The sequence below is a fragment of the Mauremys mutica genome, chromosome 8, assembly GCF_020497125.1.
Source record: "Mauremys mutica isolate MM-2020 ecotype Southern chromosome 8, ASM2049712v1, whole genome shotgun sequence".
In the NCBI taxonomy this organism is placed as follows: Eukaryota; Metazoa; Chordata; order Testudines; family Geoemydidae; genus Mauremys; species Mauremys mutica.
The window spans coordinates 44934105-44961681 of record NC_059079.1 but is presented as its reverse complement, the minus strand read 5'-3'; the positions used below and the strand labels follow the sequence as shown (position 1 = coordinate 44961681).

The window sequence follows — 27577 nt, the reverse complement described above, 5'->3', positions numbered from 1 at the left end:
ATCTCTTGTAAGAGGCATTGCTCGCGAGAGGGGTCCCTGAAGAGGGACGGGGAAGGTGGGTGGGAAGGAGGGGGCGAAATAAACTGAAGGCGGTAACCATGCTGGATAGTACGAAGTACCCAGCTGTCTGATGTTATTTGGGACCACGCCGGGAGGAAGCGGGAAAGGCGGTTGCAAAACAAAGGGGTTGGATCCTGGAAAGAGTCTGATGGGCCGTCCTCGGGCGTCCCATCAAAACTGTTGTTTGGGCCCTTGCGGGGTCTTGGACGACGCCTGGGCCTGGTTGCGCCTGCTGCCGGAAGGCCTACGGCGGTTTAGACCATTCCGCTGACTATTATAGGGCCTTGACCTGGCCTGGGTAAAAGGCCGGTAGGGTTGTTGCTGCCGGAAAGAGCGCCTCTGGGTAGCTGGTGTGTGCATACCCAGAGTGCGGATAGCTATACGACCGTCCTTAAGGGTCTGTATCCTGGAGTCCGTTTTCTCCGAGAACAGACAGTGAGTCTCAAAGGGGAGGTCCTGTAGAGTATATTGCACTTCCGGTGGCAAGGTGGAGGACTGCAGCCAGGAGATGCGCCGCATAGTCACTCCGGAGGCCAAAGTTCTGGCCCCTGAGTCCGCCGAATCCAGAGCAGCCCGGATGGAGGACCGGGAGGCTTTTCTGCCCTCTTCGACCAGAGCTGAGAACTCTTGTCGGGAAGCCGTCGGGATCAGCTCCGAAAATTTAGGGAGGGATACGAAAATGTCAAAGGTGTAACGAGCTAGGAGGGCCAACTGGTTTGCAATCCGCAGCTGGAGACCCCCCCGCCGAATACACCTTCCGGCCCAACAGGTCCATGCGCCTGGCGTCCTTGGACTTTGGCGCCGGGGCTGGCTGTCCGTGCCTCTCATGGTCGTTAACAGACTGCACGACGAGTGAGTCTGGAGCGGGGTGGGTGTACAGATACTCGTACCCCGTGGGGGGGACCGAGTATTTTCGTTCAACGCCCCTTGCAGTAGGAGGGACGGACGCCGGCGACTGCCAGATGGTAGTGGCATTTTTCTGTATTGTCTTAATAAACGGGAGGGCCACCCGCATCGGGGCCTCGGCTCCGATGACGTTGGTCTCCGGGTCTTCGTCTTCCGGGACCTCCGCCACCGGGAGATTAATAGCTTTCGCCAGCCTGCGAAGAAGGTCCTGGTGGGCCCACAGGTCAATCGGGGGAGGGTCCGCCGTAGCGGCACCCGCCACCGCCTCATCCGGTGAGGAAGACGAAGAAAGAGTCTGTACCACCACATCTGCTGGTGGTTGCTCCGGGGCTTGGGAAGCTGTATCGTGCCCCGGATGCACTGCGGGACCTGACGGTGACAGGGCCACCCCCAGTGGTGTTGGGGGAGGCCTGCTCACCGTGGCTTCTGGCACCCTGCGTTCAGCACCCGCTGGGCGCTGGGGAAAAGGGAGCCCTTGGGGCTCATGGTAGGCCCAGGGGACCCAAAAACCCCACTGCTGAGATCCAAGGTCCTGGCTCTGCGTGGCAGCCCGGAGATCTGTCCCGCTGCCTGCCTGGGAGGCGACGGATGGCTGACGCGAAGGCCACGGGGGGGCAGAGGCGCTGATGGAGTGCGCCGTGGAAGGAAGCAGCTTATCCCCGGACGGTGCCGAGGATCGGTGCCGGCCGTCACGGTGCCAGGATGGAGATCGGGACCGTCGACCACTTCGGTAGCGGGAGCCTGACCGCGACCTCGATCGGCGGTGACAGGAGCGGCTTCGGGAGTCGCGGTGTCGAGATCGGTACCAGGAGCCGGACCTCCGACGGTACCGTCGGTCCGGTGACCGGGACCATGAGCGTCGCCGGGAGAGCGACCGGTACCGCGATACTGAGCGGTACCGGGACTGCGACCGGTGCCGAGACGGGGAGCGGTACCGAGACGGAGATCGGTGCCGGGATCGGGATCGGCGTGACGGCGACCGTTTCCTGGATCGGGACCGGGTCCGAGACTTGGAGCGCCGTCCATCCCATCTGTCGGGGGTCGGGGGCCGCAGCATTGCCGGCTTGCCCACCGACTGAACAGCCCGCACCGGCGGTGCCGGGGGCCGGAGGCTCGGTGCCTCTGCGAGCTCAATAAGCTCTCTCGCCGTCGCGAATGTCTCAGGCGTGGACGGGAGATGCAGCTCGACCGCGGTCGGCACCGGGGAGCAGGGAGGTACCGGACTCGACGGCTCTTGAGGTGCCGGAGTCAACGGAACCGTGCACAGCTTGTGCACTACCACAGCTGGTGCCGGAGGTGCCGGTGATGGCTGGGTAAGCTGTCCCGAAGTTGGAGGCTTAGGAGTCGAGTGCGCCGTCTTCTGCTTCCTCGGTGGGGAGAGGGAACGGTGCCGGGACTTCGGTGCCATCTGCGACTCTTTAGCTGCGTCGGTACCGGGACGGCTTGGTGCCGCTGGTGCGCTGCGCGCCGAGGACGGTTTTGGTGCCGCCGGGGACGGAGCGGGAGGCTGAAGTGCCGACTCCCTAAGGAGCTGTTTGAGGCGAGAGTCTCGCTCCTTTCTCGTGCGCGGCTTAAACGCCGTGCAAATCGGGCACTTATCTGTCCTGTGAGATTCCCCGAGGCAGCGCAGGCAGGAGTCGTGCGGGTCGCTGATGGGCATGTGCCGCTGGCAAGCCGCGCAGGGCTTAAACCCCGGTGCCTTGGGCATGAGCCCGCACCGGTTGTGGAAGAAGAGGGGCTAACCCCTCTAATTCCCTCACTATACTATAACAACTAAACGTATTGAACTAATCTAACAACTAAACTAAGTTAACCAACTATATACACTGAAGAGATGGAGAAACGCTAGGGCTGTGGAGGTGAGAGAGCACTCCACTGTTCCAACTGGCCGTCACGGGCGGTAAGAAGGAACTGAGGAGCGGACGGGCCGGCTGGGGTATATATCCAGCGCCATAGCGGCACCACTCCAGGGGGCGCCCAGCCGGCCCGCCGGAGTTGCTAGGGTAAAAATGTTCCGGAGAGCCGAGCACACGCGGCGCGCACACCTAACTGGAATGCATAGGAGCAATCACTCGAAGAAGAATAGCCGGGCAAGGGCACTGGGTCCCTAACTACAGTCATCCACTGGCCATTCCTCAACCCTGCAAGAGTTGGAAGTAAGAGTACCTGGGGCTACTGCAGCCTCAAGCTGTTGCAGAGTTGCCCTACTGATGCTTAGTGGCCTGATGAAGACTCTGCACCTCCACACAGATCTTCCCTCGAAGTCTGGAGTATCCTGAAGCTCTGTACTAGGTGTAAGATTTGGCCCAAAGGCAACAGTCCAGCACTTCTGAGCAACTGGATAACAACAATCTGGTGTATACATGTAGTGCTGGATAACAGATCCGACAATGCACTCATGTTTGTCACATGACATACACAAATGAGATATTTCATACATCTACACGAATTCCTTTTGTTATCTGAGCCATGGAGTTCCCAATGCTAGTGACCAAGCAAAATGCCACATTTGCAAACATGTTTAGAAATTCCCTAACTCCACCTACCGGGTGTGCTGAATCCAAAAGCTCTATTTGCTTCTGCCTATGTGGGTGAGTGGGCTCCTGGGCTCAGGAAGGAGGTATCAAATCTTTCTGTAGGAAGCTACTGCCATTGGCTCAAAAATGTAGTCTTCTATCACCTTCTTCCCTCAAGACTAGCACCTCTGAGGCACACTTAGGCCTTGTCTACACTACAAGACTATTTCGAATCAACTTAGTTCGAATTTGTGGATTCGACCTTATGAAGTCGAATTTGTGTATCCATACTAAATACACTAATTCGAATTTCTGAGTCCACATTCACGGGGCCAGCGTCGACTTTGGAAGCGGTGCACTGTGGGAAGCTATCCCACAGTTCCCGCAGTCCCCGCTGCCCATTGGAATGCTGGGTAGAGCCCCCAATGCCTGCTGGGGGGAGAAATGTGTCGAGGGTGGTTTTGGGTAAGTGTCGTCATTGAACCGTCAATCACAACCTCCCTCCCTCCCTCCTTGAAAGCGCCTGCGGGCAATCTGTTCGTGCACTTTTCTGGTCAGTGACAGCGCGGACGCCACAGCACTGCAAGCATGGAGCCCGCTGCGATCATCGCCGTTTTCTCCTCCTCGCACTTTATCGTCCACCTCTTCCACAGTCAGCTGATGAGAAATTGGGCTACTTTTCAATGGTGCTGCAAGCACTGGGGGACCATAGGGGACGTTTTGCAAACATCAACGTCGGGTGGCCGGGCAAGGTTCATGATGCGTGTGTTTTCAGGAACTGTGCGCTGCTCAGACACCTGCAGGAAGGTAGTTTCTTCCCGGACCACGAAATAACTGTTGTGGATGTGCAGATGCCTATAGTCATCCTCGGGGACCCAGCCTGCCCGCTAATGCACTTGCTCATGAAGCCCTATACAGGCGCCTGGGACAGCGACAAGGAACTCTTCAAATACCAGCGAGCAGCAAGCAGCGTGACCTGTGACTGTTCAGTTTCTTTACAGAGAAGCTGAACCTGCCCCTGTTTCTTTACCCACTGACTGTTGTCTCTCCTCTTCGGTTACATACCCCGTTCACCCCGTTTCCCCCACTTCCAACACACGTGTAAAAATAAAATACATGTCCCATTGTTACTTAACAAAGGTTTCTTTATTCATGACTTTGCGTTAAAGGGTTGAAACTGGGAGGCAGACTGTGCTGGGTAGGGTGTGCGGTGATGTAAAGACCGCCTCTAAACTCAACGAATGACAGGCTCCTGCTCCTAGAGCGGTCCGCAGTGCCGGAATGCTTCTTTCAAGGGAGCCTGCCATCCCTCTTTATGGAATTCTGTGTGCGGGCGGATATGTGACCTTGTGGTGGAGGAGGACGGATACAGATTCCTCAGCTGCGTGACTCAGCGGTCCAGGACAAGGACCGCTGTATAAGATCTGTAACCGCCCTCCCCCGCTGCAAAGTCACATCTCCCCCGCCCACACAGATCCTGGAAACCACCTCCCATACCGACCAGGGTGCCTACTGACTGCACCGTGTGTGTGACCCGCTGCTGATCCTGCCCCCGTGTCTGTACCCTGGGAAAGGTGACTGTCCTATGCAATTAACCACCTCCTTCCCCACGCCCCCCATTCAAACACAGTCTTCTTTGAAAAAACATAACGGAAACAGTAATTAACAGCAAAGCATTTTTATTAATTAAGTAGACAGTTAGGGAATGGGACTGGGATTGGGACTACTGTGAGTCTGGAAGTGAAGGACTTCGGCAAATGTAGGGTATGAGAGCTTTTGGGTACTTGAGCACTGTGCTGTGGTGCAGTGACAGTATTCACGTCCCCGGCCGCCCCTCCTCCTGATTATTTTCGGTGAGGGGGGTATGGGACTTTGTGGCGGGGAGTGCAGTTGCAGATACACTGCAGGGTGTCTCTGTCCTCCTGCGGTCCTGCAGAACATCCACAAGGCGCCTGAGCGTGTCCGTTTGCTCCCTCACTAGTCCAAGCATTGTTTCAGTCGCCTGCTTGTCTTCCTCACGCCACCTCTCCTCCCGTTCGCTGTGTGAGCGCTGGCACGGAGAGACGGTCTCCCTCCACTGGCTCTGCTGGTCCGCCTCTGCTAGGTAGCAGCCCATACGTTCCTAGAACATCTTGTCCCTTGTCTTTTTCTTTCGCCGCCTAATCTTTGCAAGCCTCTGCGAGGGGGATGCTGTGTCAGGTCTGGAGACAGTGGAAGCTGTGAGATGGGAAACAGGGAGTGAATTCCTTGCAAATATTCTTTTTTGCGAACAATTAACTGAGTCTAGGCTGTCTGTGTGAATTCTGGGTTGAGACCCCTGTGCCTGCTAGGGCACAAATCATTTTCACGGTGGATTCTGGGTAAATGTCGCCAGTCATTCCTTCCTCCGGGAAAGCAACGGCAGACAATCATTTTGAGCACGTTTTCCATGAATTGCCCTGGCATACGCCATAGTGTGGCAACCATGGAGCCTGTTCTGGATTTGGTGTATGTCACCGTATGTGTACTAGATGCCGCTGACAGAGGCGGGCCAGCAGCGCTGCACAGCAGCATGCTTTTGCTTTTGCATGACAGCAGCGATGGTTACCAGGCATACTGCACCGTCTACCATACCATGAATTGGTAAGAAGACGGTAATAAGATGGTCATGGTTACCTGTCCTTTTGCACTGCACCATTTGGTGCTGTCATAAGTGCCCCTGGCCGATCAGCCAGGGGCGCAAAAGCCAAAATTGGGAATGACTCCCTGAGTCAATCCCTCCTTTTTGGTATCTAAAAATAGAATCAGTCCTGCCTAGAATATGGGCAAGTGTACTAGAGAACCACTGTATCATAGAACCAGAGAGCACAGCTGCTCTGTGTCCGATCCTGCATAAATTATGAGCTGTATGCTATTCACAGGGGGTGCTCCTGCAACAACACCACCTGTTCATTCCGTTCTTACCCCAGCCTTCCTGGGCTACCATAGCATTGTCCCCCCACTTGTGTGATGAAGTAATAAAGAATGCAGGAATAAGACACAGTGACTTGTTTGTGAGAAATGAGTGGAAGGAAGCCTCCAGCTGCAATGATAGTCCAGGCAGGACATTAAGGAGTGTGGATGAAGGAGCCCATCATCCCTCTGCTAGTCCAGGGGCAACTGAATCTTTTATTTACAATGAAGGGTGGGGGCTGATGGAGCTCAGCCCCCTGTTGCAATGATGAGGACGGTTACCAGCCATATTGCACCATCTGCCATGAAAAATTAGGGACAGGCGCCCTTGATTGACCTTACTGATGCTAGTCGGCATGGTTACCAGCCCTTTTGCACTGCCCCATGTGCCAATAGGCTGACGATGACGACGGGTATCAATCGTATTGTACCGTCAGCCACCCATGGCGGGGGGGGGGGAGCAAGGATATCGGTGTTGAGTGCTGCAGCATCGCATCTATCTGCAGCATTCAGTAAAGATACGGTGACATGTAAACGAGTCAACAGAGGATTGATTTCCCTTTAACTTCTCGGGTTCAGGGGGGGTGCGTAAATTGCAGAGCTGTGCCCTGAACCAACGCGGACACGGTGTTTTACCATAGAAGCATTTGGAGCTCATCCAAGAATGCAAATGATTTTCGGAGACAGCAGGAACTGTGGGATACCTTGCGTCCTCATTCCCCCCTCCCTCCATGAGCGTCCATTTGATTCTTTGGCTTTCCGTTACGCTCGTCACGCAGCTGCGTGCTGAGTCTGTGCTATGCCGTCTGTCCGTGGATTTATTAAAAATACTTTGGACCAGGCGCACCATAACAGTAATTCCACTACTTAGATGCATGAGTCTCCTAGCAAGATCACCGTGAGGACAGGCAATGAAGGAGATAGAGAGCGCATGCTGCGTGAAATCTATCACGAACCACGGACCGATGCAGCCGTGCTCAGGGAGGCAATGCTCCCTGAATACCGCATGAAAGCCTCACGCGGAAAAGGGTGCTATCACGGAGCACCCAATAAGGCAGCTCTCCCCAGAAACCTCCTGCTGATGCTTATCGATTAACGGAAGGAGAGCTTTGTGGAGATCTCCCAGGAGGATTTCTGTTCTATCACCATATATAGAGAGACCTCCTTCTCACACACTTCAGATTCCTGTTATATTAAGAATAAAAGTTAACATGGTTAAAGCACTTACCGACTGCTCCTTCCCCTGATTCAGGATCCGGGTTCATGGCCGGGGAGGGTTGGTAGGGGATCTCCGTGACGGTGATGAATAGATCCTGGCTGTCGGGGAAACCAGCGTTGTAAGCGCTCTCGCCTGCCTCGTCCTCCACAAACACTTCCTCATCTTCCCCGTCCGTGAACATCGTCGAGGAACTGTCCGTCGACACTGTCCCATCATCAGAGTCCATGGTCACTGGTGGGGCAGTGGTGGCAGGCTCCGTAGCGTCCGTTTGCCGCTTTGATTTTTTGGTAGCCTTGTCTGGGGTCCTTGGTTTTCATGCGGCGATGCGTTGCATGACGGCTGTATCCTCTGTCTGGATCATGGCTTTGGAGACCTTCTCGTAGGTCTTTGCATTCCGTTTGTTGGAGCGCAGCTCCGAAAGCACAGACTCCTCGCCCCACACACCGATCAGATCCAAGAGTTCCCGTTCAGTCTATGCCGGGTCCCTCTTTCTATTCAGAGATTACATGAACTCCTCTGCTGGAGAGCTCTGCATTGCTGCCGGTGCTGCTGAGCTCGCCCCGATGTCCAACCACGAAATGAGATTCTAACTGTCCAGAAAGGAAAAGGAATTCAAATTTTCCCGGGTCGTTTCCTGTGTGGCTGCTCAGAGCATCGAAGCTCGGACTGCTGTCCAGAGCGTCAACAGAGTGGTGCACTGTGGGATGGCTCCCGGAGCTACTAAGTTCGATTTGCATCCACACCTAGCCTAATTCGAGCTAGCCATGTCGAATTTAGCGTTACTCCACCTGTCGGGGTGGAGTACCAAATTCGAACTAAAGAGCCCTCTAGTTTGAATTAAATGGCTTCCTGGTGTGGACGGTTGAGCGGTTAGTTCGAATTAACGCTGCTAAATTCGAATTAAAGTCCTAGTGTAGACCAGGCCTTAGTTACACTTGCCAACACAGTAAAAGTTCATGGGATGCTCTCAAAACAAAACATCTTCAAAACAATGACCTTTCTTTGAGGTGACTAGGTCACTATGTAAAAGTTTACCATGTGGAGTTTCTGTCCAGGAAAACAACTTTAAATAGTAAATACAAAAAATGTTACATCAAAAGAACATTAAGATTGCAGCACTCAACTTTTTATAGGCTTTCCCAGGGTTTTCATTAAGTATCTGAGAGCCTCACACACCTTGAATAATTTATCTTCACATCACTACTAACAGGCTGACAAATATTATCACCATTTTATAAATCCCAAACTGAGGAACAAAGAGTAAGTTCAAGATCATACAGGAAACCTGTGGCAGAGGCAGAAATAGAACCCACATCAGATAGATCCCAGACTACTACCTTTATCTTCCCTTTCTTGCAGGCTCTTATTTCATTTCTGACAAATCATACAACTAGTATGGTGAATAGGGCAAGATGTTCTGGACCCAGCCCAATTCACTACATAGCTTTGCCTTATTCACTGTCCAGTTTGTGCACAGAATTAGGAAGGTGTCCTGTGGAAAGATGTAATATGTGATCACACAATTAAGACTTCATCATAACATGTAGGATGTGCAGGGTGCCTTGTCATTTCCAGACTTCAGAGAGCTTACCTTTGTAACTTTAAAAATTATTAATCTACTTTTTTATGGATTTCCATTTTTAAAATTTTTTACTAGGTTTAGATAATCATGTGTGTACATTGTCAGAAGAAAGTTTGGGAGTTCCTTAGTTTTAGGGCTAGAATAAACCAGCATATACGCACAAAATGAACATTTAAAATCTTTATAACTTGTCCAAATTAAACCCACCAAACCAATCATTAGCACATCTATGACCTAGAGAATATGTCCCTGCCAAATTTCAAATTTCCATTATCTTGTATTTGGGCATTACAGCCATTTAAAAACAAACAAACAACAAAATTTTCTTAGCAAAAATAAATGCTTCTTTTCCTCACTCCTGCACAGAGCACACCTACCAAATCTCAGCCCAACAGGTAAAACTTTGAGAAAACAGTAAACTGAAAAGAGCCTTTAAAATGAAAACGCTAGGTAACCTAAACTACAGACATTGCTTTGCCTGTTAATAGCTAACAATCACACACAGCAATTTGTAGAAATCATTTATCTACTGCTACTGACTAAGTTTGTGCCACTGGATGGCAGCAACAGAACCTTACCTGCTTCTGTCATCATCAAATTTGATTTCCATGCTGCACCTTCACTATCAACTTGAAACAGATATAACTTAGATAATTTTTTCACTTCAAGGTCCAAGAGACACAGACAAGGTTTTCATCTCGAGGCCAAAAGACCAAAAACATCAAGACACTTGATCGCGGCCTTGGATAGACCAAGAGACTACTTACACTTGATCTTAGCTCATAGAGCCAGTACATATTGTAAGCACAAGAATGTAAAGGCTTTAATGCACGAATATAAAACATTATCAACAGTGTTGGCTGAGTCATAAAACTTGTATAAGGGATTATGTGTTTAACCAGTTCAAAAGCCAAACAACTCAACTGAAGCGCAACATCGAAGAGGTTAGGTGACCAAGTTTACTATCAGATAACATGTATTTGTGAGGTTTTATGTTGCACCTGGCTTCTCTTCCAAGCCCTTCTTCGCTACCACATACGCATTAGTTTTCCTGTCTTCTGTTTCCTAAATTGTAACATCTTTGGGGGCCTTTCTCCTCGAATCCCGTCATGCAACTGATGCTAATACCATTGAGACCAGCGAGATCTGAAGGCTAGCTGGGTGCACATTCATTAATTGTACAAACCAAGCTTCTACCAGTAACACAATATCAACTGACTCACGGACAGACACAATGTGAATTTTCCAAACTACAAATCTACAGAATTGGTTAAATTAATAATCATTAAACTCATTATCAAACATTTTGATGAAGTAAAATAAATATTTGGAGCTTATAAAAAAATATCTTGTACGAACATTTGAAATGAGTAACAACTGATATGCGGAAGCCACACTAAAACTGATATCAGGAAGGTGAACTACCATTTACAAACAAAGGTCTTGAATCTACCCTCAGAAAAATCCGTTGCTGCCCGTGCACATTCAGTTACTGGCATGTAATTGAAGTTCTTTTAATTCTTATATAAGGTGAAACACAAATTGTGGGTTATTTTTAAAACTGCACAGTGAATTTTTATATTCTGGTATATTGCACCATTTCTTTAAAGCTGATATTGGGAGGAAACTAACTATCTTGTATCTTTATATTACACAGATGGTGTTTACAATTGGGCTGGAGGAAGTTGGGAGCCAGGATGCAGCTTTATATCAAAAGAGAATTCTTAAAATCGTAGCAAGGGTGTATTATACTGTAATATTTTTCTACTAGTGCCTAAATACATACTTGGAGAACAAAGGAAAAAATGTTTAGTGTTTATTCTTTCACCTCCAGGTGCAAGACCAGAGGATGCAACGCATTTTGTTTTGCTCTTATTTCTTTAAGTCTAGACTTTCAAAAAGTTATTTTCATTTTCACTAAACAGATATATAATTTAGAATACATTGAGTTAAATATTTTAAATGATCACTGTACCACAAACCTTTCAACGTCAAAGGGAAAGCAGAACTTCGGCACACTCTGCAGCACCTCCTGTAAATACAGATTAAAGAAATAATGTTAGGATTTTAAAATGACATTTTATTTAAGTATTTCTGCTATACTGTTTGCTAGAAAAACCATTTTAAAGAAATATTTGGTTGCAAGAAATATAGCACACGTTCCTGGACTGAAATAATTGATTATTAAAAAGGAATTAAGTTTGTGCTTTGGCAGATTGCAAAGACAATGCCATAGAAGCCCCAGGAGGGAAAGGCCTGGCCTGAAGGGTATTAACACCCTTCACATCCCCGCTGGGATTCCCTTCAACAAGGCCATATGGATTTTACAAGAAGCACTGCACCATATGGGTAAGCCACGTCTGCTGCTACTTGTACCACAGACTAGCCACAGGGACTTCTGACAGATCCTGGCTCAAAAATACAAATGTTGTTTCAATTAAAATGCAGGCAGAGAAAAGGGAATGAAGTTGGCAACAGAATGAATCACTGAGAGGTATAACAACTCTATATGTGTTTCATAGTCAAATGCTGAAAAAGATGAAAATCTTCTGTTGGTACAAAGTAGAAATTTATATGGTTATTTCTTCAGTACAGCAGTAAGGCTTTCACAAGCAAACCTCATTAATTAATTAAAAGTAAGACCATTCCTGCAGTGTTCAGACCATCATGTAATGGATACTGTGTTTCTTTTCTGCACATTTTTATTTAAGAAGCTGTTTAGTGGCAAATAAAATGTGTTAATTAAAATATAAAAAATGTCCTAATGTTTTTAAGAAGTACAAGACCTCTCTAGAAAAATCAGAGCTAACAGATCAGCTGTCAGAAAATCTGAATAAATGTATAACACTGATCTTACAAGATCCAAAAACTGTATTTATTTTCTTGCTTCCAGCAAACCAGTTGGGAAAACAAGTCCTCTGTGAAATGTTTAAACTTAGGGGGAAGGTTGTTGATGATGAAATGTAGTTGGGTCAGTGATGTGCAGCACTTGCTTACTATACCAAACCTGCAAGCACTTCTGCATGTAAAGATACCCATATCAGTCATCCCACTGAGTGTTTGCAGGATTGAGTGTGCAGGTTCCAAACTTCCAGTGCCAAGGGTGATCCTCCGAGGTGCTGCAAACTCTCAAAACTCACTCAAGTGAAAGAATGCTGAGCACTTTGCAGGATGGGACAGCAACTACCATATACTGAAAGTCATGCAGTTAAATTCCTGTGCACTGCACTGAATGCGTACCTTACCTTAAGTATTTGCCTGGTTTTACACAGTGTAAAACATACATGGAAAAATATTAATATATTAACCAGCAAGGTCTGTATATTTTAAAACTTTGTAAACATTGCATGAGTGAAATGTTTATACCTTTTTTCAAGGATTTAGTGTGTGTCCTGATAGACCACTACCTTAGTACATACAGTAAGAATGAGAAAGCCTATTGTCCCTGAGTTCTGGAGCAGCTTTGGGATTCTCACCGTAAGTGATAACAGAGATAAAGAATGGGATGAAAGTAATATGCTGTGTTTTGGGGAAGGATACTAATTCTCTTGATTATGGAAAATCTCTTTCTATGTAGTAGCACATATAATATTCTCCAAAGAGACTGCTGTTCAGTCTCAGTTTTGGCTGGCAGCAAAGGGCCAATGTGGAAATTGCAGGGAATAAAACATACACACACAAACACATAAAGTAGAAAAAAAGCAATTAAAAAAACCCCACAAACTAAAGAAAAAAACAGTCCAAACTTGTAACGTATTAATTTTCAAATAGATCATTCTTTCAGGCTCACAAAATTTTAATTTTCTTCTGTCAAAGAAATAAATTAATTTTTAAATTTTGTGTCCTCAGGTAATAAAGCTCAACACATGTACCCTGCCACCTTCAACCATTTTCACTTTTAATATACATCTTAGTTTAAAACATCATTTTTGTCTTACTACCAACAATATTAATTGCTGCTTGGTGACTACAGAACTGATTTAAAATAGGGAGGGAAATGTAATTCCAATATTCATCTAAGTTTCCCACTGGAGCTTTTTAAAAAAAAAAAATTACTGCACAAGGAAGGAAACAAAAGAAAGATATTAACAGAACATAAAGTACATTTTGCATTACATTTTTGAGACTCAGATGAACTACAGTACTTTGCCATTGCTCTGCCTCCCACCCCTCCCCCACCCCGACCGGCACACACATACATACACACACAACTTCTGCAAAACACAGCCTCAGCTCGCTTCCCAACTGGCAGGAGCATCCCTCAGGGGACAAGTCTTTAAACCTCCGCACTCTTTAAAATTCAACCAGCCAGCAGGTCTATAGACTGGTGTATAAACAGTATAGACAAAAAAATCCTCTCTCAGCTTATGTCAGTGACAAAGCAGCTCAGCAGTTGACTGCTTCTCCCCTGACAGTGTAAGCTGGGTTTACACAGATCAATAGATGGAAGTCCTACCTAGCTTCCAGGGCTCAGTTTTCTCCCTTAATTACAGGTGCTATTCAGATTTTAAAAATGGAGGAAAATAAGATGCATCTAAGATGCTTTCTAGGTGTCTTCTAAACACTGTTTGAGTGTATTAATTGTAAATAATCATGTTATACATGGATTCATGCATATTAAGTATTAAAACATATTTAAAATTGACACTTATTGTACAGTGACCCTTTCTCCTGAATGAAACTTGAACTCCGTTTTCTAATCGATCTTCATTTCCAGGGGCCTGCACCTAAGACATACCTGCTTGTTGGACAGAAAGATGTGTACTCATTAGAAAAAGAGCACTACACTAATTTATATCCCCTTTCATTTTAAAGGTTTAACACAAATATTTATTCTTGTCTGATGAAAAGGTTACATGAATCTTCAAACACAAGAAATATCCTTGATTCTAGCTTCTAGTGGATTATTTTAATCTATGGAACATGTAATGGTAGATTTGGGTGCTTTCAGAAGTGTATATACTGTTTAACTTGGGAAATAAAATTATTTTGCAATGTATTACCTAATGCTAAAAGCAATAACATTGTTGCCTTTAAAAATAGGAAACCTCATATATTTGCATAAGCAAATTAACTTTGTAGTTAAAACAACAGGCAACTACCTCACTCTTCAGAAAACTTTCTGTATATACATACAAACATTAACAAAACCATTAGTGTAGTTATGCAAACTTCAAAAATCCCTCAACTACAAAAAGGGTAGATTTATTTTCCTGAAATATCTCACACTATGGGTGAAATTCCAGTCCCCTGTGCAAAGCCCAAGCAGAAGGGTAATGGAAGTCACTTTCTCATTCCAGAGGCAGGGCATGAAGCATCTCAGCATAGTCTATTTATTTATATAATGTTGTAGCAGATATTGCACCTGCCCTAGGGGTTATAGTCCAGTAATTCTTGGCAGTTCACAGTTTCACTGACCACACCGTACCATTCCTCCAGTTTTCCCACAAACATAGATCTCTATGCTTCTGTGGAGAAAGCCACTGCGGGCACCCGAAATATAAGAATAATTTTCTTTTTCTTGCTTAATTGTACATCTATCTATCTGGGTTACTATTATATGGCATCCATCACCATGGTATATGCATCATCCAAAAAAAGTAGAGCTGAGGAATATAAGAATGATGTTTAATGCACAGGTGATGATGACCATCTGTTGTAGGAAATCTCCTGCCAACTCACGGCATTGCTTTTGAAAAATATTACTGGTCTGTTCTTTCGGTTAGATGACTGGCATCACATTCATTACTAAGGTTGTGTGTCTGTCACGGAGGTCACAGAAGTCACAGATTCTGTGATTTTCCATGATCTCCATGACTTCTGCAGCAGCCGGTGCAGCAGCAGCAGCAGTTTGGGTGTGGGAAGGCACTCGGTGCTGGGGCAGTGGGTTGGGGTGCAGGACAGCGCTTACCTTGGGGGGGGGCGCCCAGAAACCGGCTGGTATGTCCCTGCACCTCCTAGGGAGCTCTAGGTGGTATTCTCATTGGCTGCAGTTCCCAGCCAATAGGAGCTGCGGAGCCAGCGCTCGTGGTGGGGGAAGCAACCTGAAGCCCTCCAGCCCTCCCTCCCACTAGGAGCTGCAGGGACATGCCGGCCATTTCTGGGGAGCTGCTGCCTGCCTCACCCCAGCACCCGTGGTGGCCCCGGCCTGCCCTCCCAGAGCACCTATGGCCACTCGGCCCAAGTTTTAGTTAGGAGTATATAGTACAAGTCATGGACAGGTCACGGGCTGTGAATTTTTGTTTACTGCCCATAACCTGTCCATGACTTTTACTAAAAATACCTGTGACTAAAATGTAACCTTATTCATTACTAGTTAGGAAGGACAAGGCTTGAATTTTAAAAATTACAGTCATCATCAAAGAGAAGTAGATTTTCATTAACTTACACAGATCAATACTCAGAAATGCAAAATCCTACTTTAATTAATCTTCATTTTGTGTAAAAAAAATCATCAAGAATAGATTAATCATATTTTCTTTTGGTCAGACACTAAAAGTACTAAAATGTTGTTCAATATCCCCTTCCCAACCAGAACACCACAAATGGCTAAAAATATAGTGTGAAATCCTGGCCTTATTTAAGTCAATGGCAAGACTCCTATTGACTTCAACAGAGCCAGGATTTCACTCATAATGTCTATACAATACATTTTCATAAAGGTTTTGTAGGATACATTCTTTGCTCACCCCAATCTTATCCTAAAAAGCAGATTTATGATCCTCTATAAACAAAAAAGTTCAAATTGTGTCATATTCCGAAAGTTGGAGTCTGAAATGCATAATGGAATTTTGATAGTTGATTTACCAACTTGAAAGGAGAGACTATTACATTAAACAATAATGCTTATATACCAGAACGGGAAAAGGTAACTTGGGAAATGTACAAATTTATATTTATATTTATATTTTTCTTTACACAAAAAACACTGGCGCCTAACTATAAATGAATGGAGACTAAGGTGCTATCTACATGGGAAAGTCATACCAATGTAGCTTAGGTGTGAATTTAAACCAATATAGTTTTACCAGCAAAACCCACTATGTAAACACTCTCATTCCACTAAGAGTGCCTTTTTCCAGCTTTATGACACTTTGGAAGGAGTTTAACTACACCAGTATAACTGAAAATTTTTTCCCACATAGACAAGGCCTAATACTACACCAAATTTGAGTGTGGTGAACTCGCTAGAATTCTTTGTACTTGATTCTTTAAAACTATACTAAGCAAGTTACTTGGTACAGCACAGTGTTTGAACTGAGTAACTTTTAAAATGTGTTGGGTGAGGATTTGCAGGTATACCATCAGACAAATTTATTTATTTTTCTTTTTATAATATATGCTGCTAGTATGTACAATCTGGTGTATTTTAATGGGATGGATGAGGGTTGGGGGCAGGGATGACTGGCTTTTTAGAAGCACCTCTATCTTTCCTAGCAGGGATGCTTTATGTATCCAGAACTGAACTTCATCAGAGGCAGAAAATCCATTTTCCCATTTAGTTCAAACTTTTTTTCTTTTTAAAAAAAAGGAACAATACCATTCCAGCTGGTTCGGTGTATGATCCACAACACAAGACTGGGCCTCAAGAAAGCAAGCAGACCCTCAACTAGGTCACCACCCTAATTATAAGCAGAGGAATAGAAAAGAGAATGTGTCCTTTTAGGAAGAAGGGATTAATCCTACATCAAGAGACAGGTACACTAGGTCCACTCCAGAAACATTTCAGAATTGCCCAGGGGAGGGGGAGAAATATTTTTTTTTAAAAGTAGCAACCATGACAACACCAATTATTTAACTACAGAACTGAGATAAGATAGCCAACAATCTTCATATAACAGGTGCTCAAAATAACTAACCATCCCCATAAACTTGCGGAGAGATAGGACATCTGCTAGGGAAATATTATCACATATAGGAGCATAAATATAAATCACTAACTTAGAAGTGACAGGTTTTTTACGTCTTCTTTCCCCACTACCCCCTCACTTATTCTATTTCGTTATTTCCTTTTTCTTTCTCGACATGTTATTTTTCCTTTTCTCATTTCTTCCTAAGGCTTTTTTTCCCTCAATCTTTTTTTTTTAAACTCTCTTTCATTTTCCTGTACCTCCTTTTCCCTTTTTCGAAAGGAAGCAACTCCTCTTCTCTGAATCCTTTACCTCTTACACATCCATCCCATTCTATTTTGTACCTCCTTGCTTTTTCCCATGTTGCTGAATACAGCTGCTGCTAGTTAGGTCCTGCTCTTTGTTCTCTCCTGTATTCCAGTACATCTCACCTGTTTTTTTCTCTCAATTCTTCCTTGCTTCCTCCTTGCATTCCCTGTTTCTCTCTTTCTCCACTGTAAAAGGCCCTGTTTGGGTGTCATCCTGGTGGTGTTTCCTTTGCTCTTCCTACCCCTGAGCTCTTTCCCCTCTTGGAACTCCCTCAGGTCTCTTTCCCTCCAACTCCCAATTTTCTCCTTTCTTGGGACCCATTCAAACTTCTTCCAAGTTCCTATCATGTTTTTTATTCCTCCTTTGACCATTTAAAAAAAAACACACTGAAGGCTGTTATTGTGCTAAGCACCTGGGCCTGATCCATTGACATCAGTGAGATTATTCAGATGCTTAAAGTTAAGCAAATACTTAAGTTCTTTGCTGGATCAAGGCCAAACTTCTCACATCTGAGCCCTTCACCATTAAGCCCCTAGGAGAGTGAAATCCTGATACTGCCACATAAGACGGCCAATGCAAAGCCAGGCAGCTCAATCCTCTCTCTGATCTCTCTCTGCTGGCTTCTCAGTCACCCCCTCTGTATGAGACACACACAGAGCAGAGAGCAGCATGAACTTAACAAAAGGAGAGCAGAGAAGAGAGAATCATAAAAATATCCCCTAGCAGTGGAAAGATGAAGGAAGAGAGCTATTTAGCCCAAACTGACAATTTCTGCATGCAAGAGAAATGCACTGGTCAGACTACTGCACTGTTCTATGAAAGCGGGATAGTTAGTGACACTGTTAATAGTACAGAGATAAGGTCTCAGTACACCTTATCAGATAATTCCCAGCACAAAAAAAAAACCCTTTTGTTATATTTCAAAGACATCATCATTTACTTCTGCTAAAATATTAAAACATTAAAAAATCCAAATTAAATCCTTGAAAGCCAGGAAATTCCAGAATTTAGATTACATGTATGGAAAAACCAAAAGGTCTGAAATCTGGAAATTCAGAGTTAAGTTTCCACATCGTGGCTCCTCTCTTTGCTTTGCAAAGCATTGGGGCACAGACTAGTTAGGGAACCAGCAGGAGGGAGGAGTCCCAGCTGCCTAGCCAAAAGGAAGACAATAGTCTCTAGTGGCACAGAGGATGCCACAAAAGAAAGCTGTCAGTACAGAGGTGGGACTCAGAAGCCAAAAGTCAGCCACAACTGAACTGAACATACAACTGAACATACAAACCGCAGCTGCACCACTGCCCAGAAGTAATGGTAATAATGTACCAAGTTTACTCAAAAGGCTCGTACATTTTACGATTTTTTTTAAAAATGTCATTCTATGGATGGATGGTTTAATACAGGGATCGGCAACCTTTGGCACGCGGCTCACACCGCTTCCCGCAGCCTCCACTGGCTGGAGCGGCGAACTGCAGCCAGTGGGGAGCCACAATCAGCTGAACCTGCAGATGTGGCAGGTAAACAAACCGGCCTGGCCCGCCAGGGTGCTTACCCTGGCGAGCCGTGTGCCAAAGGTTGCCGATCCCTGGTTTAATATATAAAACGAACAGAAAAAGGGAAACACACTTTTCCCCATATTTTCAAATATTAGGGCACTAATTTGCATTTTTCTTTAAGTTTGGTACAATGCTACCAAACAGAGAATGATTCGTAACATTGTCCTTTAACAATCATCTGTGTGAATCTGGGCAAAAGATACATGAAAAAAACTAAGTGATTGCTTTTTCTACAAATCCAACCCTAAAAAGGGATAATTTTATCTCAAAAGGAAATGCTTTTATTGAAATAGTAATTTATTTTAAAAACAAAAAAAGAATAAGAACAGCCCACTGAAATTTTGAGGAAAATAAAAATAACCTAATCACTCTTGCCATACCACCAAATTGTGGGCCTCTGAAAAATCTGTTTGTACATGGTCATTAGAGATTTGTTAGACTTTGGAAACTAAATTCCACAGAGACTCCGCCTACACTGAGTATGTTCCAGCCCAGGCTGCCAAGGCAGAACTGCACTTGCCCTACAATTGCTCCTCCCAGTGGTCAGGAGCCACTGTGGTACCAGGCACAGGATACTAAAGCAGAGTGACTGTCTCTCCTGCGCTCTGAATGCTCTCCCTATTCAGACCAGGTACCATGAAGGAATAAACAGACTAGAATGCAGGGTGGATAAAAATCAGTATTTTTTTTATTTAAATCAGATTTTTTTGATAAAATGCTTTTTCAGGAAAACATCTATCTAAAGAGTTTTAATTAAGATACATTATAGCTCAAAGATATTTCACCATGGAATAGGGATTATAAATTCTAATTCTTTAGTATGAGACAATATATTCAGGTAATGTTTAAGAAAAGTTTTGTAAATCCAATAGTTAATGGATTAGGGACCCAATCTTATGGGACAGGGCCGGCTCTACAGTTTTTGCCACCCCAAGCAGCGCGCGGAATTGCCACCACGGACAGGAGCAGTCCGTGTGCCCTTAGGGTGGCAGGCGCGTTTCCGCGGCAGCGGCAATTCGGCAGAAGCTTCTATGTTTAGCTGAAGCCGCCCCAGACAGCTAAACATAGAAGCTGCTGCCGAATTGCCCTCACCACGGAAACGCACCTGCCGCCCTTAGGGCACACGGACTGCCCACCCACCCCGCCTCCGGCAGCAATTCGGCGCGCTGCTTGGGGGCAAAACAACAGGGACTGCCGACCCAAGCACCAGCTTGGAATGCTGGTGCCTGGAGCCGGCCCTGTTATGGGGTTCCAGAGGCTTCTGTATAGATTATTTGGGTTAATCTTTCTATCTACCCAGTGGGACTCAGTGCTCAGACTAGAAGATACCATCAGAGATGTTTAGTTTTGGAGTTCTCAAACTGTGGATTTGTGTCTCCAGAGATAACATGTTTGATAACAGCAAAAATGTTTTTAAATAAATAAACAAATAATATACAGAGGTGAGAAATAACAGACCTCAACTCTGTTGCCCCTCTGCAAATTTGTGTACACAGAGTCAATCCCTTACGTCTCCCTAAAAGTGCAAAGTTTCAAAAAGTTCAATGAATAGAAGATTGTTGGGGGCAGAATAGATCTGGACAAGGAAAAGAAGTCTGGAGATAAATGTGAGGAGGGAGGGACAGGCAGTTGAAACAAAAGTGAAACTGTTTGAGCAGCATATTCCAGAAGTCTTGAGGTCTTTCAGAGTGTAGCCTTCATTGATTTGAGATCTACCATTCTCTCACTAGAAGGGAAAACCTATAATGGCAGCAGGCCGTAAAAGAGAGGGAATAAGAACCATTCAAGAAATATGTTTGCTGATGATGTTTTAAAGAAAGTCACACCAGTGAACTGGTGGAAGTCACTTAAGCACTTGGATTTAGAGACTGTTGAAGTGATAATCTCACTTTTAACAGTAGTAGCTTCTTCTGCTGGTGTAGAAAGAATATTTTCTTCCTTTGGACTAATTCATTCCAAATGGAGAAATCGTTTGGGACCTGAAAAAGCAGGAAAGCTTGTTTTTCTTTTCCAGATAATGAACAAACAGGAAAATGAAGATGAAGACAACTGAGTTAGCTGTAGAAGCCAAATATTTTAAGTTTTTCTTGTTGACCTGGCTAACATATACAATTTAATTTTTGTTTTTTAAAAATTATTTTAGTTAAAAACAATTTTAACAAAAATAAACTTGATTTTAAAAAAACCTGAATGTTTAACTAAATTAAAAAATTCATATACTTGTTTTATTAAAATATTATATGTTTGCTGTTGAAGAAAAAAATCCAGAATACATAACACTGTTGTTTTAATTAAATAAAATAATTTAAATGTCTGTCTGGTGATGTTCTCCTCCTAAGACAGCATGGCAAGAAAATCCTCCAAATATGAATGATTAACCTGTTGAATTGGAGATAGTTCACCTCCCACTGACTTCAAGAATATCTGCTTCAATTACCTTTGGTAAATGAAATAACCAAACAATCATTCATTTTCTGATAGAGCTGTAAAACTAATCTGAAAAGTTTTCAAAATAAATCACTTTAAAAATGTATAGTGTGTACCTTCTAAAAATGAAACCTACATCTATCTCTGAGTTGTGAAGAATATGTATTAAGGTTATAACAACCAACAAGAAGGCACTTTTACGTAGAAATCCATGATTAAATTGAGTCTTCCTGACTAGTGATTTAAATCATGATTTAAATCGAATCCACCCTGCTAGAATGCAAAGGGATGGTGAGAGTGGAGACTGGGGTAAGGGTCTGGAGCAGGGAGGAAGAAGGTGGGAGTCTGAGGTCTGGAGCCAGGGGACTGTGATGTAGGGCCTGGGGGCCGGGACAGACTAACGGGGTCAGGGGAAGAAGAGTCTGTCATCATTAGAGTATATTTCCCTCAGAACCAGGATTCCTGAGTGTCAGCATTGCTCTGCTGGCAGCAAATACCTATGAAATGCACTGACAAATTGTGTGCCTCATTTCCCTCTGGTAGATGGCCCACACAGCAGCAGTAGGCTGTCATCCTTTATCAGCTACTGTTACCTCAAGTGGCTGAGGTCTGCATGGTGGAGATAAAGGTTTGAACTCTGCAGATGAACCATGGTTCCACATTTGGAATTTGGGTTTTTTCCACATTTAGTTAAATAAACCTGGCAAATTGCATATAAAAAACTATATTAAAAGAATGTTAAGTTTGCAGAGTTAAGCATTTAAAATTTAGGTAATGCCAAAATTAAGGCTTCCTGTGTGACTGCCACCTGATTTTATTAACATTTTATAGCACTTTATTTGTTCAGAGCACAATTATCAGGGCTAGAAATTTAATTTCCTTAAACTCTGAAATTCTCATGTAATCAACTGAGTCAAGCCGCTGGGGCTTTGAGAAAACAGCTCCAAATATCATGGAACTTATGATAAAAACCATGAGAGTTAGCAACACTGCATTCCACAAAGGACTTCTCCACTACAGAATGTTTAGACAGAGGTAAATAACTGTTGTAACTATTGCTGAACAAACAGGAGTATGATAAGGACCACTGTGTTACTGCAGGGCTAGTATGGTAAAGTCCAAAGTCTGTCTGTTACATCATGCATCCACAAGCGTCTACTGATTTTTTTTCCCCATGATTCTGGCTTGTGAGATTCTTATTCCCTGAGCAGGATGGGAGGTCTGGGGACTGCGGGGGGAAAAAGGGAGTACCCTTCCATCAAATGCCACTTGTATAGATTATTATGTGGACAATAATTATCTTTTAAGATAGAAAATTTCCAAGTTGCTTGCTGGTACATAAATACTTTGGGCTCTCCACTTGCTAAAAGATAATAAACATTCCTCTATTATCATCCAGTAAATGAAAAGGAGTGTCTTCACCAGTATACCGCTTCAATGACAGCATCTCTGGTTTTATTCAGAAACTGATCTGAAAAGCAGTTGAAACTAAAGATAAAAAGGTAATTAGTGTCTGCAGAATGTTTCATGAAGTACAACATAAATCTAACATACATATGTAATTACAATCCTTTCACCATTCTCCACAAGCAGAGAGGGTACTAATATACAACATCATATAAGTCTAGTCAAAAGTTCCCACTGTTCCTAATACGGATTGAGCTCCATTCTAGTATAGGTAGCCACAAACATTTTAAGCATTGTGTCATCTAACCTGTCTTAGAGCAGGTGATCCTCAAAATTGACGTGATCCTCAAAATACTGGCGGCAGCCAGTGGCCCATCGATAAGGCGCCAGTGTCCGGACTACAGGGGTGTGATTTGCAGAGTGCACTGAAGTGTTGGGCTCTAACTGTTCCACGTAGACTCTACTGGCATGAACTAAAAAGGTACCTTGTTCTCACTATCACACAGGACTACAGTAACACAAACTAGGTATTTTTTCGTTTGCCCTAGCAGGATCTACATGGGGCAGTTATAGTACAACACTTACTGTACTATGTTGTACTATAACTGCCCCATGTAGATCCTGCTGGGGCAAACAAAAAGATACCTAGTTTGTGTTACTGTAGTCCTGTGTGACTGGACTGCAGCATCACGTACACAAGCCTCGAGATTCCCAGAGTTGAGAATCTTAACCAGTGTTAACAAAGTAGGATTTTTGCAAAGCTCTCCTTTGTCTCTTCAGTGGTGTATATATAATGAATACACACAGAAGAGCACAAAGTTTAATTAATTAATTCCTATATGGGTATTGGTTCATGTTGGTAATGTTTGTAATCTCATTTACGAAGATTTCAAGTTAGTGGCTCAGAGCAAGTTCACAAATTTTATTAATTTCTTTAAATATTCAAAACTCCATCTTAAAGCAGTGGTTTCACTCTGAAAAGCGATTGTAAGAATAGCATCAAGGGATTCCACGCTTCTGAACCCACAATGACTTTCAGATCAAAACTGCTCAGGTTTACAAGTGAAAAGACTTTTTATCCCCTTATCCTGACATCAGAAATTCAGCTGGGTTCTTTCAGGGCCCAAATGATGATGATAATAATAATAAAGAATCTTTCTTAACTATTCTGTTTATGATGCAAAAGAGACAACAGAATCCAGCTAACTCTCCCATATCTGTATCGGTTCTGCAAAGAGTACACACAGTAAACACTTATTTTAGCCAGTAAAGGAGATATTACTTTGAATACTCTCAAAAAACTGGTCAGTAATAATGTGCCAATTTCACAGAGTCACTTTTCAGAGTACAACTGAACTATAAAGTAAAAGTATACTATGTTTAACAGTACAGATCATCTGCAAAAGAAACTGAGCCACATCAGTATTCTTGATTTAACACTGATAAAACCATTTAGGAAACAGCCAGAGTGATGTACTCTGAAAATACATGGTCTAGATCTAGTAGCATAGTTTTAGTAGTAACTAATCACAATACATTTAAATAAGTTACAGTAGAAGGTAGATATTTTAAATAAGATCAGAATCTAACATTTAAAGTATCGTTTTCATCACTTTAAATATTTGAAACCACTATTTTAAACAACCCCAAACATGTTTATTTTTCTTTGTCTCAAGTTAAATGATAAATTTGAATTTTAGTTTTTACTTGTTAATGAGTACTAGTCTCACTTCCTAGTTAACAGTAGTAGTGAGAGTCAAAAATGGATCATACCCATACTATTTCTGGTTATTGTCCCATAAAAAGGCCTAATACTAAAAACAGCAGAGCACCTGCAATTCCCATTGAAGGAAAGAGCTGAAGGGACATATCATTATTCAGGATTAGATCCAAAATAAAAAATCAAGGGAAAAAGAAGAAGCGGACTCCCTGGGGTGGAAGATACAGGATTGCTAAACTTATTTTCTTTACAAATCAGATACTGGGTTTTTTCCCTGTCAATAGTATTTCTCCAATGGAGTACATCAAGAGCTCTGAGCCTTTTGGCTATGCGACCAATGAAACAACAGATTTTTGACAACCAATACAAGTTGTTTCAAGGCTCCTGTCGAGCATCACCAACACAAAGGCTATAATGGTAACATAACAGTCATGTTGTTACAGGCAGATAGATGAGACAGATCTGGTCACAATGAAATTATAGTAATTAAAAAATAAGGAAGTTTAAGTTTTAAAGGAAATCAACTTTTATCCAGGAACATTTCAGAAGCAGAACAGGAGCAAACAAACAACATTACTAATGCAACACACAAAATTAGAGTAGCAGCTATGGGTGGGGGATTCTAACTACTTTTTACAGACAATGTAGGTCATGCATAATTTTATTATAGCATAGCATAATTAGAATCATACAACTTAATTAGAATCACTAAATGAAACTCTGGTAACTGGGGAGAACCAGTGTTCTTCAATGCAAAATACTGATCTCATAGTTGCAGATGAGAGGACCACCTACTGGGAATGGGAAGCAAGTGGGGAAAGACATTTCATGAGCATAGTGTAAAACCTGTTACACTTTGCCCTGGTGGTAGCAGAAGCAATTAGATGACCTTACTCTTTCACTCCCCACCCCAGAATAAGAGAGACACATCTATGCATCCAAGTGATGCAGAGTACTCTGTTCAATGTCCAATATCCAGAGAGGCGGAGCTAATTGGAACACCCCCCAATGGATGGCCTGAAGCTGAGGGAGACAGAATCACCAGTGGAGGGACGAAATACTTCAATACAATGAAGGCTAAAATGGAAAAAATGAACTGAAAAGGGAGGGAAGACAGTGTAGCAGAAGAGTAGAATGAAGGGAAAAGTAAGCAGTAAACTGGAGTGGAGTGAGAGCAAAGTGTAACAGTGTCTATTAACTATTTTCAGCATTCTTGATCAAAACGAATGTCTAAAAGATTCATCATCACTGATCCAACACCTGATCATGACTACATTTTTCCCCCTTTGGTATGCACATTAGTGAGGGTTACAGGGTAAAGTCAAACCACTAATATAATTAAATTTTGAAGTTTGTATCTGAAGGACAGTCAAATATTAAGTTAATACTGTACTTACTTGAACACACACAGAAGAGAACATTTTTACAAAATGTAGTACCTAATATTACAGCTGCATGATAAAGAAAAAGTGGCTAACATATGCATACAGTCTAATAAAATGCACACAGTCTATTAAAATGCACATAATTTATTTGACTCAAAATGAAAACATATCTAACAAGTAATTCCATTCATCTGGCCCTTTTTCACCCAGCCTTAAGATATACAAATGCATGCCTTTTCACCAGAAACAGCAGCTGGGAATGAAAAGGAAAGCATTCAAATGATCATTTTCACATCATATTCCATCGTCTTTTCACCAGCTTCTCCTCAGTCTTTCTTTGAGCTCCATTCTATTACAAGAGAGCTGCTTTTTAAATCAATTCATATTTCCATAATCCACACTGCTGTTTCTCCCTCTTCTCCCCAGGGTGGACTAACCCCTACATCCAGAACTATGGCTTACAACTGTCATTAAGACCTATAACAATAACAAGATAACAAAAGAGCTGGTAGAGATGAGGCTAGCTGGTACCATATGCTGATCAAGTTCAGCATTTTTAACTCATGGAAAACCTCTATAAAACAAAGCCATCACATCGTAACAATAAGTATACTTGCAGTTGCCACCTGTCTCCAAAAGTGCAGGAAAGTCTGATTTTTGAAACCAGTGCCGCATCCACTTTGTAAAAAATGGTGCCCCCATATAAATTATTTGTTGTGTGTTATGAGGTGAAAGAGAGGATAAATGACATTGCTTAGACTGCATCTTGGAACATTTTAAATCCTGAATGTTATGGGGGTTTTAGTGACTGCTTTCAAAACATTTAAACAAATAATTGTCCTAAAACAAGTTTTCCAAAGCAAAGCGGAAACCTTCTGTTCAAACAACTCTGTGTAGCAACTCACATTTATAAAATGGCTAAAAATAACTGTTGTTATTCCATTAGCTGCAATTTACGCATGAAAGAAAAATAAAAGCATTCCTTACTTACACACACAGTTTCTTAATAATTTTTCCTTAAGTCCTTTTGACTTAATAAATATTAGATGCTTTTCAGCCATAAAGGAAGTTAAGGCGCCAGCAATTCATAGGAAATTATCTACCTTAACCTCAGCAGGGTTTAGCTAACAGGCAGAACATTGCTATTATCTGAGTTGGACCAAGCATTTTCCTGGATGTCACTTAAGGCTGTAAGTTAGAACATAAGAACGGCCATACTAGGTCAGACCAAAGGTCCATCTAGCCCAGTATCCTGTCTTCCGACAGTGGCCAATGCCAGGTGCTCCAGAGGGAATGAACAGAACAGGTAATCATCAAGTGATCCATCCCCTGTCGCTCATTCCCAGCTTCTGGCAAACAGAGGCTAGGGACACCATTCCTGCCCATCCTGGCTAACAGCCATTGATGGACCTATCCTCCATGAACTTATCTAGTTCTTTTTTTAACCCTGTTATAGCCTTGGCCTTCATAACATCCTCTGGCAAGGAGTTCCACAGGCTGACTATGCGTTGTGTGAAGAAATACTTCCTTTTGTTTGTTTTAAACCCGCTGCCTATTAATTTCATTTGGTGAGCCCTGGTTCTTGTGTTATGAGAAGGAGTAAATAACACTTCCTTATTTACTTTCTCCACACCAGTCATGATTCTTCCCAGGGTGGACTAACCCCTACATCCAGAACTATGGCTTGCAACTGTCATTAAGACCTATAA

General features: G+C 43.5%; 1 protein-coding gene across 2 annotated transcripts in view; it reads right to left on the bottom strand.

The window, feature by feature from the left end:
* The window catches only part of DENND1B (DENN domain containing 1B), a 268816-nt gene that overhangs the window by 147914 nt on the left and 93325 nt on the right, over positions 1–27577 (bottom strand). For both annotated transcript variants that reach the window (XM_045028045.1, XM_045028046.1), the window contains exon 4: positions 11197–11246. In XM_045028045.1, coding sequence (XP_044883980.1) covers positions 11197–11246 — 50 coding nt within the window. The remainder of the gene's footprint in view (positions 1–11196; positions 11247–27577) is intronic.